The 12,275-nt window shown below is 45.5% G+C and overlaps 1 protein-coding gene across 13 annotated transcripts in view; it reads right to left on the bottom strand.

The window, feature by feature from the left end:
• Nucleotides 1–12,275, bottom strand: part of SMURF1 (SMAD specific E3 ubiquitin protein ligase 1) — an 86,258-nt gene that overhangs the window by 13,590 nt on the left and 60,393 nt on the right. For 9 of the 13 annotated variants that reach the window (XR_004968502.1, XM_036315689.1, XM_036315690.1 and 6 more), the window contains 6 exons: nucleotides 10,907–11,148; nucleotides 10,084–10,168; nucleotides 9,471–9,548; nucleotides 8,426–8,572; nucleotides 7,148–7,346; nucleotides 2,958–3,061 (listed from right to left, as the gene is read on the bottom strand). Coding sequence is in view for 12 of the 13 variants with exons in the window: in XM_036315689.1 (XP_036171582.1) it covers nucleotides 2,958–3,061; nucleotides 7,148–7,346; nucleotides 8,426–8,572; nucleotides 9,471–9,548; nucleotides 10,084–10,168; nucleotides 10,907–11,148 (855 nt within the window). In the remaining variant the exon portion in view is untranslated. The remainder of the gene's footprint in view (nucleotides 1–2,957; nucleotides 3,062–7,147; nucleotides 7,347–8,425; nucleotides 8,573–9,470; nucleotides 9,549–10,083; nucleotides 10,169–10,906; nucleotides 11,149–12,275) is intronic. The other 4 variants (XM_036315691.1, XM_036315692.1, XM_036315686.1 and 1 more) reach the window with 2 other exon arrangements.

Genomic DNA, 12,275 nt, shown 5'->3' with positions numbered 1-12,275 from the left:
ATTTAAAAAGTGTGTGTACATACACGCACACACAAAGCACAGATGCATATGCCGAGCACAGGAAGACAGGAAGGCCTTACACCAGCCAGGGACAGTGGTTAACTTGAGAATTAGCATTCTGGGGCATTTTCATTTCTTCTGCTTTCTAGTTTTTAAATTTCTGATCAATTGTAACATGTAATAACATTTAAATAATGAGAAAATATGTCACAACCTAGAGAGGCAGGGATTGTTTAAGACTGTCTTTTCCCCTTCATAAGTTTCTGTTGAATTACTTTTTTTGCATAAACATTTATCATGTTTATAATCTTAAGAACTAGTTTAAAGCTTAAAAATATTCTAAGAATTTAAAAATCTGGATGGGGTGTATAAGAATGAATTATTCTCTGAATTCCTTTCTGCTTGAATTATTTCGCTATGAAAAAAAATATCAAACTTTAAAGAGCACTCTAAATAGAAGCTGTATGATTTGACTGCTACGACTGGGCTGAGAAGCCCAAGGATGGGGAACCTTATACAAACACCTGTGGCAGTTCTACACACACACACACAGCCTTTTATTCTATTCAAACTCCTTTCAAATAGATACATCTCATTAAGATAGCAGCCCCAAATTTTATTCTCGAAGTCTTTACTCTTTCAAATAGAAAAGACAGACAATTGAGAAAGACTAGGAAAGAATAAACACAAATGCAAATAATCGAAGAGAATTGTGAGAATACATAAAAACAACCAAGCCAAAACAAAGTTAATGCATCAAACTCCAAAGAACAGAAAGCAACTGCCAGGGAGATGAGACTCCAAATCTTGTAAAGTCTCTTGACTAGAAAGGCAAAATTTCCCAACATTGATTCATCCCCAAGTTTGGGAGTTTGGATTTGAGAAGAATCTTTTTCATAAAAACCAGGGACCTGCAACCGTCTAGACAGGAAGTGATTAAAATACAAGCAAACATTCTGACCAAGCCAGGGACAAGGGAAAGAGGCTTACTAGGAATGTTCTGGAAGTGGGAAGGGAAGAGCAGTACAGGCAGAAGAGAGAGAACAGCAATGGCTCAGAACCAAACACTGGGGAAATGAGTATAGACTGACTCTCAGTGAGCAGATGATGAACACACACATGTGGTTTTGTGGTAGGCAGTTAGACAGACATGAGCAGAGCAAGGATGGGTCAGGTACAGAAGGTCACCAGGGTGAAAGCGCTGGGTGCCTAACGAAGGACAAGTGTAGGGTGGGACCTCGTCCCCAGGATGACCTTTCCTCCCCTAGCATATGGCTGGTTTGGACCCCCTGACCTTTCTTCCCTGGAGATAACATCTAGGCCTCAGTTCCAGGCCCAGAAAAGCAGCACGACCAGACCAGCAACACCACTGCTAATCTCAGGACCAGCTGCATTGACCCCCTACCCTGGTGCTGGCCAATCAATCAGTGGAGACCTAAACCCTGAATGGACACACCTGGAAAGCTGCTGACTAGTCTATTAAGAGCCCCTGGGGCCTCCCCTAAACTCTCCACCCCACCCTTAAAACCCTTGGGACAGAGGACCCAGCAAGCTCTCGCCTTTCCCTCCCCCACCCCAGGCTCCTTACCATTGCCTTCCTCACTTACAAGCTCCAAGGGCCCTTCCTTTGCCTCTATAACTTGTTTCCTAAGCCCATTTCTTCTATTAATTACTTCTACTACCTCTGTGATTTTATAAATAAATGTTCTCTTATAGTTTGGGTCTTGGCTCTGAATTCTTTCCTAGTCAGAACTCAAGTACCGAGGTTGCCACGGTTCTAACACCCAGTGCTATTCCTGTGCCTATAATAGTTTCTTTTTTTTTTTTTTTTTAAATTTTTTTTTTTAAATTTTTTTTTTTAAACATATATTTTATTGATTTTTTACAGAGAGGAAGGGAGAGAGATAGAGAGCTAGAAACATCGATGAGAGAGAAGCATCGATCAGCTGCCTCCTGCACATCTCCCACTGGGGATGTGCCCGCAACCCAGGTACATGCCCTTGGCCGGAATCGAACCCGGGACCTCTCAGTCCGCAGGCCGACGCTCTATCCATTGAGCCAAACCGGTTTCGGCTATAATAGTTTCAATTTCTCCTTCATGTCTGGATGGATATGATCCCATCTGGACCCGAGGAAGAATCGAGGGGTGAAATTGCAACGTGAGATCAAACTGGAGGTGGCAGAGCAAGGGTTCACATTGACCTCCCCTCAAGCACCATGTTACTCAAGGGAGCCACACAAAGCCAGCTCCACGTGGGAGACTTGTAACTGTGGAAAAGGCAGAAGAGAACCACCAAACCAATCAAGCTATTCACACGTGTGCCTCGGAATACAGAACACCAGCTATGCAAAGAAATAATGGTAAACTGAAACAGTCTGAGCTACTGAACTCTTGAGACTATAAGGGAAATAGCACAGACAAGAAAGTGGAAGCAGTCAGGCCTGCATTGCTAGAACAAGTGTGAAGGACTGAGGAGGAAGATTCTCACCTGGAAAGGGGAGTGGAAGCCTAAGCCTCTTGCCAGGAAATGGAATTAGTGCTATCAAAGCCAACAGAAGTTACACTGGCCAAAAGAAAGATGGTTTCTAGATTGAGGAAGAAACTTGGGGCAATCTTGAAAAGTGTCTCCTGTGGAGAGGCAGCACCATGTGAGCACAGGAGAGAAAATGCAGGCTTTCCCGCACCCCAGACAGATTCAGAACTGAGGGCGGGGCGGGGGTAGGTGTGGTAAAGGGAGAGGTGATTCAGCCTGAGGAGCCACCCTGAGCAGCCTTTGTCTGTGAGGCGGTGCTCTGAGGGGACTGCTCTGTGAGAGGTTTCTGCATTTCCGCTGGCTCTTCTTCCTGTTTGGCATTTCAGGTGTGGAGTTTATTACTTTGTGGAATGCAGGATTGTGTTTTATTATAGCTATGCTGAAGAGCATGCAGCAGAAAGGGTGAATAAATCAGCCTCTCACCTTGCCACTCCACCATAATCCAAACCTTCTTCTCCACGAAATTTCACCATTAGTCGTTTTTTCAAGTCTTTTGGACGCATCTTCATTATCTGGCGATAAGACTCCTATATGTAAAAATTAACAGTTTTAGAGAGAAGAACTTTTCTTAAAGTAATAAAAAGATGAAAGGTTATTGATAACTAGTGTCCTGGTGCATGGATTCGTGCACATTGAAATGAAATTAGAAGAAATATTTTAATATTGCTATTCACCCTTTCTCTATAATAGAAGTGTCAACCAAATTCACAATCGACAATGACAGATTGAAACACACCTGTGCAATTGGCAGCAGTGAGAGGTTTATATGTATTGTGCATGTGTGAGTCAACTTAGCCTCTTATATATATAGAACAAACTTGCTTAATTAGACCTCCTTTCTGATTTAGCTAAACTTTTTCCAGCCCAGTGAAGCACCCCAACTTCTCTTTCAGGTAATTGTCTGCAACACAGCAGTAAATATCAACACGAAGCAGATTATTATTGTAGATCATGCAGGGAGAACAAAGGGTGAAATATTTAACTGCAGCAGTGTTTGACTATATTCTGCGCAGTGAGAAAACCTGAAGTCATTTTCAAGGTCCACAATTTCTTCTTTTCAGTCGGGTCAAGTTTCTAAACTTTCTCAATCTCCATTTTCTGGCTAATGAAAAGAAAATAGGATTCTATCGAGTCCCCTATCTACCTACTCCAAGACTTCTGTGAGGATTAAATGAGATGAGGTAGGGGAAAACGCTTCACAGACATTTGGTTAAAGTGTAAAATGTTTGCACCTGGCTATAAAGCAAGCCATGTTCCTGGGCTGAAGAAACTCCAAGGAGGCTAGTCGCTAGGAGAGGAAGCCGGGTGTTGCTATGTGACATCATTACCCGGCACCCACAGCGACTGTTTCTGGGCTGGGCTGGGCTGGGGGCCACATTTTGCGCCATGAGGTCTTGGCAGTGTTGGCTGTGATTTGGTGGGCTGTCGCTCTGGGGTGGTGGTAGGCCTGTGTCCCACTTGGGGGAAGCCGAGTGATGGTTTGTTGGTACCAGGTCCAAGGTGCTGTTTCTTTTTAAATGGCCAGTGTGCATCATGGCAGCTCCTGCACTGAGCATCTGCCTCCTGGTGGTCAGTGCGTGTCATAGCTACCAGTTGGACGGTCGGATGAACATTTAGCTTTTATATATATACTAGAGGCCCGGTGCACAAAAATTTGTGCACTTGGGGTGGGGGGTTGGGGGGTCCCTCAGCCCGGCCTGTGCCCTCTCGCAGTCTGGAACCCCTCGGGGGATGACCACCTGCTGGCTTAGGCCCGCTCCCCAGGGGATTGGGCCTAAGATGGCAATCATACATCCCTCTGGCAGCCCAGCAGCCCTCGGGGGATGTCCACTTGCCAGCGGGGAGCAGGCCTAAACTGCAGTCGGACATCCTTAGTGCTGCTGAGGAGGCAGGAGAGGCTCCCACCACCACTGCTGTACTGGCAGCCATCAGCCTGGCTTGTGGCTGAGCAGAGCTCCTCCCATGTGAGAGCGCCCTGACCACCAGAGGGCAGCTTCTGCACTGAGCGTCTGTCCCCGGGTGGTCAGTGTGTGTCATAGTGACCAGTCATTCCCAGTCCTTCTGCTGTTAGGGTCAGTTTCCATATTACCCATTCACTATATAGGATAGAGGCCTGGTGCACAGGTGGGGCCGGCTGGTTTGCCCTGAAGGGTGTCCCGGATCAGGGTGGGCATCCTGCTTGGGTGCCTGGCCAGCCTGGATGATGGGATGATGGCTGTTTGCAGCTGGTCACACCCCCTTCAGGGTGGGGGTCCCCGCTGGGGTGCTTGGCCAGCCTGGGTGAGGGGATGATGGCTGTTTGCAGTTGGTCACACCCCATTCAGGGTGGGGGTCCCCACTGGGGCGCCTGGACAGTCTGGGTGAGGGGCTGAGGGCTGTTTTCAGGCTGGTGGGCGACTGAAGCTCCCAGCCTCTCCTTTTTTCTTTTTTTTTATTCTGGGATTAATTTACCTTCTATAGCTGTTACTAGAGCTGAGAGCAGGCTCCAGCTCTGAGGCCCTTGCCAGCTGAAAGCAGGTACCTGGGTTTGTTTAGATTCTATAATTGAAACTCTGTTGCCATCACTGGCCGCTCTAAGCTCTGAGGCCACGCTGGCTGAAAGCAGGTTTCTGGGTTTGTTTAGGTTCTATAATTGCAACATTGTTTCATCCGGAGCTCAGAGCTGAGCTGCGGCAGGCGGAGAACGTTGACTTCCTCCATCACTGGAGTAAGCAAGCCTCATGTTCATGTTCGCTTCAGCTGCCTGGCTGCTGGCTGCCATCTTGGCTGGCAGTTAATTTGCATATCTTGCTGATTAGCCAATGGGAAGAGTAGCAAAGTTATGGTTAATTACCATGTTTCTCTATTATTAGATGGGATATAGATGGAACCTGATTCAAAATAGTATCCATTCAAATCCAAGTTCTATCTGGTTCCTATTTAGCATGTTTATACAGGGTGGGGCAAAAGTAGGTTTATAGGTGTTTGTATGGAAATAATACAATAATTAATAAATAATTATACAATAATAAACTGTGTTTTGCATACTCATAACTGTAAACCTACTTTTGCTCCACCCTGTATCATCAACTTTTCTCCCACTGTTTCTAGTTCAGAAACCACAACAAAATAAACGTGTACTAGGTAACACTGTACCTAAAGGAAACACTTATTTTCAGCATAATCACTAACAACAGAACAAATGTCCTCTGTAGAGCTGATCTTCCCTACACAATTTCAATGTGTCCTATAAGCACTTTATATGTATGTATGTGTGTGTTTTACATCCTCACCCGAGGATATGCTTAGAGAGAGGGAAAGAGAGAAGATAGAGCGGTTGCCTTCTGTACACATCCTGGCTGGGGATCACACCTGAAACCCAGGTATGTGCCCTGATCAGGAATCAAGCCGACAACCGTTTGGTGCCTGGGATGATGCTCAATCAACTGGGCCACTGGCCAGGCTTCATATTTTAACCAAAATGAAGACATCACTAGAAAGTCTGAATATTAAAAGAATTCTGAGCCTGTTTTCATACCTGAAGCTCAGCCAAAACAGAAAACACGTGGTCAGCCCAATATTCCTTCAGATTCAGCATTTGAGTAGAACCAGCCAAGTGTTGATAAATATTTTCAAATGATAAGGCACTTAAAAATCATTTCATGCTTTAACTTTAATGTAATTCAAACTCTGCCATCCCAAGAGGGAAAGAGGAGGTTGAGTGGAAATGATCTGGCATCAAAATGACAGTAGTTCCGCTCTTTCCTAACCTTGGCAAGCACTTAAGACTGCTCAACGGGCAGAGCCGAGCACGTCAGCAGCCCCACTTGTCCAGTGCTGGCTGCAAGGAGGACCACGCACGGCCCTGGCGCATCCTGTGCCCTTCGCTGTGGAGGTGCTGGGCCCTCAGGCTGCAGCCCCATAAGAACCTGTGTCCAGTTCTTACCCACCCTCATTGGCTCATGTCTGCCAAGGATTCCACCAAGGCAGGCAGGCAGGCTATGGACCAAACACAGCTGAGATTTCAATTTACGCTCACGTTCCTTGAGAAAGGGCTCTGTCCACAAGAGGGTCCTGCCTGGTTAGGGACCCTGGTCCCGCAGGGGGCTGTATATGGGGCGGAGGCCTTCCCAGGAACCACCTGATCATCCTGTTTCCAGAAGAGACAAGTGGCCGCTTGGCCACTGAGCTCCTCTGAGGAGGCTGTGCTATTACATCAAATTTCATGAGACCCAGAAGAAATGACTGGTTCTGAGGACACAGAAGATTGCAGGAATATATAATCTGCACAATGTAGGCAAAGGGCTTTATTCCCCTTCTGCATATATCTCTAGGTTTCCACCTCATAAACCATCTGTGTTTTTAAACTGTTAACACAGGAGTAAATACAGTGCCCTCTCTACATGGGCACAACCCTGCATTTCACAGAGCAATAAACTCCACACCTGAAATGCCAAACAGGAAGAAGAGCTCACGGAAATGCAGAAGCCACTCACAGAGCAGTCCCCTCAGAGCACCGCCTCGCAGACAAAGGCTGCTCAGGGCGGCTCCTCAGGCTGAATCACCTCACTTGTCTATTAACATGAATGCAGAGTCTGTGTCTGCCTGCCTGCCTGCCGCACTAAATGCCATACCTCAAATATTTCTTCTCTGGATACTTCAATGCGGCAATGACCAGCTTGGGGTTGCTGAAGTGAAAGCTCGTGTCTGAGGACCTTCAGTTTCTGAACTAAATCTCTTTCGTATCTCTGGGCGGGAAGCTCCTCGTCTTCCACTGAGCCCTCGCTGGGCAGCGGCAGCGGCTGGCTGGGCTCCTTTAGTTGGCACTGGTGACTTGAGAAGAACAGAAGCATCAAAATCACTCCAAAAGCAGCGGCCAAGGGAGCTGCAAGCAATGCCCCCTACACCAAAGGGACCGAGAAGAGAGTTTGTTAAATAGAACTTCAAGTGGACATTTTCTTCTCTGATGACGTGGCTATGTAACAATTGCTGGTGGTCACCATTAGCCCAAATATAGGCCTAGGATACAATAAAGGAGCTACCCCACTTCTAAGCAACAGCTTAGCTCATACATTTTCATTGCTATAAATAAAAACAGCAATTGCTATCATTTATCATCTAGTATGTGTCCGAGACTGACCAACACACTGTTAGATGCACCTTGGCGGCTAGAATTAAATGGAGTTGACGTGAAGCATTGAAAAACAGATTATAGTGGAGAGGGGCAATATGCATAAGAGCAAACAACTCAAGTGAAGTCTAATGGCAGCCAATCCTCATTTTCAGAACCAACAGATTATTAAGCCCACCCATTAAAAGCGAGATTCCAGTAACAGAAAAGGACTAGGACCAGCAGAAGGACAAAGTGACATTTCTCTTGTTCAAGTTTTGCTGTCAATGTCAGCTGCCAGTGAGAAGAGCCTTGTGGGCTCTGATGTCCTGAGAACACGCCAAAACCGGAACACACGGCGGGAGCCGAGACAACTCCCAATTCCAAGTCATCCAAGATGACAGGCACGGGACAAGGCTCAGCAAGTGGCACCCGTGACTGTGGCAGTCCTCCTGCACTGTGACGGGCGGGCATTTTACTGCTTCTCACTTAAGAGCCACGCCTTTCATCACGGAGCTGCGTGTGACGCTTCGTTAATGCACCTGCCTAATACTGCCCACTCTGTGAGTTTAATCTCACCCACAGGCAGGAAGAGGGTGGCAACAGCAACAAGATATGGCTTCAGTGCGCTCACAGCTAACCTGAGAGTTTAACACATGCAACTGTCCACCAAATACTTATGTTTGCTTATGTGTCTTCTCCGCTAACAAACAATGCAGTAGGATAAATTAAAAAACATATTAGAAAACATGAATTGGTAAACGTCAGCAGTCAACAAGGATTGTGTAAAAGTTGTACTTACTTCATGATGTGGTGTAACCGTGGGTCTGTAAACTGGGTTGTTCGGTTATTATGATCTACAAAATATATTCTCCCAGAAACTGTACTTCTGACTTCCCAACCTGGTGGCAGTGGTCCAAGTTCATCACAATTCACACTGTTAAGGTCTCTATCAAAACGGAAGACACAGAGAGGTTTGTCCATCTGAGTATGGAGGCATGAAACTAATACTTCAGCAAGAGGAGCCACAGGAGTCCTTTCCTTATCAATGCGGCCACGTCCCAGTTCTGCTAAGAGGGACAGTCATGGTGCTACTTACGCCAAACTCCCACCGAATCCAGGCTTCTGTGCTGCAAGTGGCAGCAAATCCAACAGATAACAACAAAACTTCCAGAGCCTATAACCATGACAGGGAACGTGGTCTACCCAGGGAACATCACGTCTTATACCACAGAGGACCACACGGTAGGAAGTATCTGAATGCTGCTGGAAAACTATCTGAACTCACAGGTTACAGTAAATGAAGTGCTCAAGGCCAGAAAGGCTGCTTCGTCGAAAAGCCCCCGACAACACAAGTTTTTTAAAGCTGATAGGATGTATTAACACGCATCTGAACTCCCGCAATTCTAAACAGCGGCACCGGGAGAGGCATTCTCATTTTTTAGTTGGCTTTATTAAGTAACTGTTTCTAATCCAACCTCTTAATTATTTCAATACAATCCACAGTCAGATGGGAACACAGCATTACTGACCAAGATGCTTTTCTAATTAGCACAAAAGCCTGACATTTCTTATAGTGGGTACTGACAAGACACCTCATCCATTTGCAGGTAATATTTCCAATCTAATTATAGACACTGAATCAGAAATTTAACAGACTTGGAAAATCAAAGACAGGAAGCTTCTTCTCAGATGAAACAAATTATGAATAAAAAGGAAATGAGCATTACTAAAAATGTTATTTGGTAGTAATGCTATTCTAAAAAAAAAGAAAAAAGGAAGAAAAGCAAAGCAAAGAAGAAAAGAAACATAACTCTGTTATGGGGTGGGGTGGGGCTCTCTCTGACCTGGGCTCAGATGTTTGGCCTTGTAGAAGGAATTCGTATAGTAAAACTTCATCTCCCCCAGGAATGGTCCCCAAGGAACTGAGGCAATAGGGACAGTAAAGTAGAAGAGAGAAAGGGTAATAGTCTTTATATTTCCTTTTAATGCTTTATTATGGAAAATTTTAAGCATGTAAAAAAGTAGAGAAACCATAATGAATAGCCAACTTCAACAATTACCCAGTCATTGTCGACCTATTTCAGATATACCCCTATATTCACCGCCCCTCTCCAATCATTTGAAGCCAAGTCCCAGGCATCCTATGATTTCATCCATTTTAATATTTTCAGTTAAAATGAGAACACATCTTGAAGGGCTTATTGGCTTTCCAAGTCAGAGCACATTTGATTTAACCCAGGGGTGAGGCCTTTTTGGTTATGTGATCTGATTTCAAGGTCTACAATTGCTTCCTAAGGACCCTCGGTTCCAGCAGCTGCCGCCCAGGACCCCCTGGCAGACATCCTCTTTGAGCTGCCATTCTTCCAAGTTTACATCTTCAACCTAAGGGCTCTCATCCAGCCAGGGGTCCCGGCAACTGCTGGGAAACTGCCTTTGGTGCACATCTGAGAAACCTACCTTGGTATTCGGGGGTCGTGCCACGTGCTCACTCCAGTCTGTGTGTGCAAAAAGTAAACTTGCCCCTGCACTGTTGTTCTTTGTTCTGTGCAAGAAATCGGGGGATACAATTAGTTAAATTCAATTCCAAGGAGTTTTTTCAACCAGTCCTCTAAGCACAGAGTCTAAGCTTCTTTTCAACATTGTTTAAAATCACCCAGAAAAGGAATGAAGAGGGCAGTGGTGAACTTCTGCCAGACTTCCTCATGTCACCAGCCCTGTGTAAACGTTTGGGCCTCTCTTCCGTTCCCCGTTCACACCTGGACAGGCGGTGCTCTCCTTCCTTAGTCAGCCCTGGACCAGCCCCTGTTTGTGTATCCACCACCCCAGGACTGACCTTACCTGACCTCTGTGACCTCCATTTGCTCTTACTGCTGGTAATGATGTGCCACATCCATACCACATTCCTCCTGCATTAGTCTCTCGGCTGTCAAACGATCCCTTTCCAATCCTATCCCATACTGTCCTTTCCACATTCCAATCAGAGCACTACAAATACCTCATCTACCACCACCATCCTGGTTTTCTTGGATATTCATTTGCCTGAAATTTTCACACAATTGCTGAACTGGGAGACTGGTACAGTGCTGACAAACTCGTGATGAGCAAGATTTATCACCATCTTTTTCTGGTTACCCGTCTTACGCCGACACAACCATCCCACAGCACAGCCCTGCCAACATCAGCAGCTGCGGCATGCACAAGTTACGCAAAAAGGTTTAAAAAATTAAAGCTCTCTGAAACCTTGTAGATAATGCGCATAAGAGCGGGCGAATTCTCTCACCGTAGCCTTCGGGCAGTTCCGGGGACTGGTGGCCATGGGGGCGGTTCTGAGGCGTCTGGAGGGACCCTCGGAGCTCGGGATTTCGAAGCCGCTGTGCCTGAAGCCTTTGATCTTGACTTGGGGATTCCCCAAACCTGCAGTTCCCTCCACCAGCAGCAGCACCGGTACTATCTGTGTAAGGGGCGGGTTCCTCCATGAAGCAGCTGAGTGGCCTTCCAGGCCCGGAGTCTTCATACACGGTTCTGAAAGGGGGCAGAGCACAGCGCGCATGGGCACACAGCCGAGGAAAGAGCCTGAAAACTCAACGCGGTGCTCTTATATCCATTTATTTTGCTTTACTTGAGCAATATACAGTGTCCCAAGTGCTCAGTTTCATACAATTCATCCTGTCCTAGTTACACAGAAAGACTTTCATAGAAACAAGCAGCTAAAGGGAGCCACAGGTAAAGTGCCATCCAAGCCACTTGCGGGTTTCATCCTCGGGTAAAGGTAGGGATTGGAAAAATCAACCTTGGACATGAAATGAGATTTGATTTTTCTTAATTTAAAGTCAAATCCAAACACTCCATTCCCCTTTCTATTTCCCTCTATCATAAAACTCCCGGTTACATAAAATACCGCAATGACTTTAAGTACTCCTTAACATAGATCTCCACCCCGGAGCAATTTTGAAGACAATTTACCTTGATAGGCCATTTTCTCTTATAAGCAAGTGCTTTTAGAAAAACATTTTACATTGAAAAATTTAAAATATATTCACAACTCGGGAGATGACCCTCCGGACTTCCCCTCTGCCTTGTGGCTGCCCTTCCCCTCCACTGGATTAGTCTGAAGCCAATCCCAACAACTTCCTATTCACCCTTAAATATCTCACACATACCTCTAGAAGATAAAGACTTTTTCCATTATCATGACTAAAAAATGTACATTAATTTTTAAAAATATCATCAAATACAGTCAGTGTTCAATTTTTCCAGTCAATTGTCTCCTTCAGGATCCAAGCGAGGTCCACACATTGCATTTAGTAGGGATGTGTTTAAGTCCTTTATTATTAATTTACAGATTCTTTTCCTTTTTTGTGAGTATTTTCCCAGCACTGGGCTGTGTCTTCTACCCGCTACTGAGTACCCCCCTTCCAGATGGTGCTGGTTGCATTCCCTTGGGAGTCCCCTCGATTTCCAAGAGGTATGTCAATGCCAGATTACCTCTCTTTTGCGATGTCGCTAACAACTATTAATAATTATCAACCAGCTTCATTAATTCATTGGCAATTGCAAAATTGTGATAGCGACCAATGAGAGTTTTCAGGGTATTTAAAAGAAAAGTATTTTAGGGTTCTTTTTTCTCTTCCTGTGTCATTATGAACACA

Source organism: Myotis myotis, unplaced genomic scaffold, assembly GCF_014108235.1.
Source record: "Myotis myotis isolate mMyoMyo1 unplaced genomic scaffold, mMyoMyo1.p scaffold_m19_p_6, whole genome shotgun sequence".
NCBI lineage: Eukaryota > Metazoa > Chordata > Mammalia > Chiroptera > Vespertilionidae > Myotis > Myotis myotis.
This window is presented reverse-complemented; position numbering and strand designations above follow the sequence as displayed.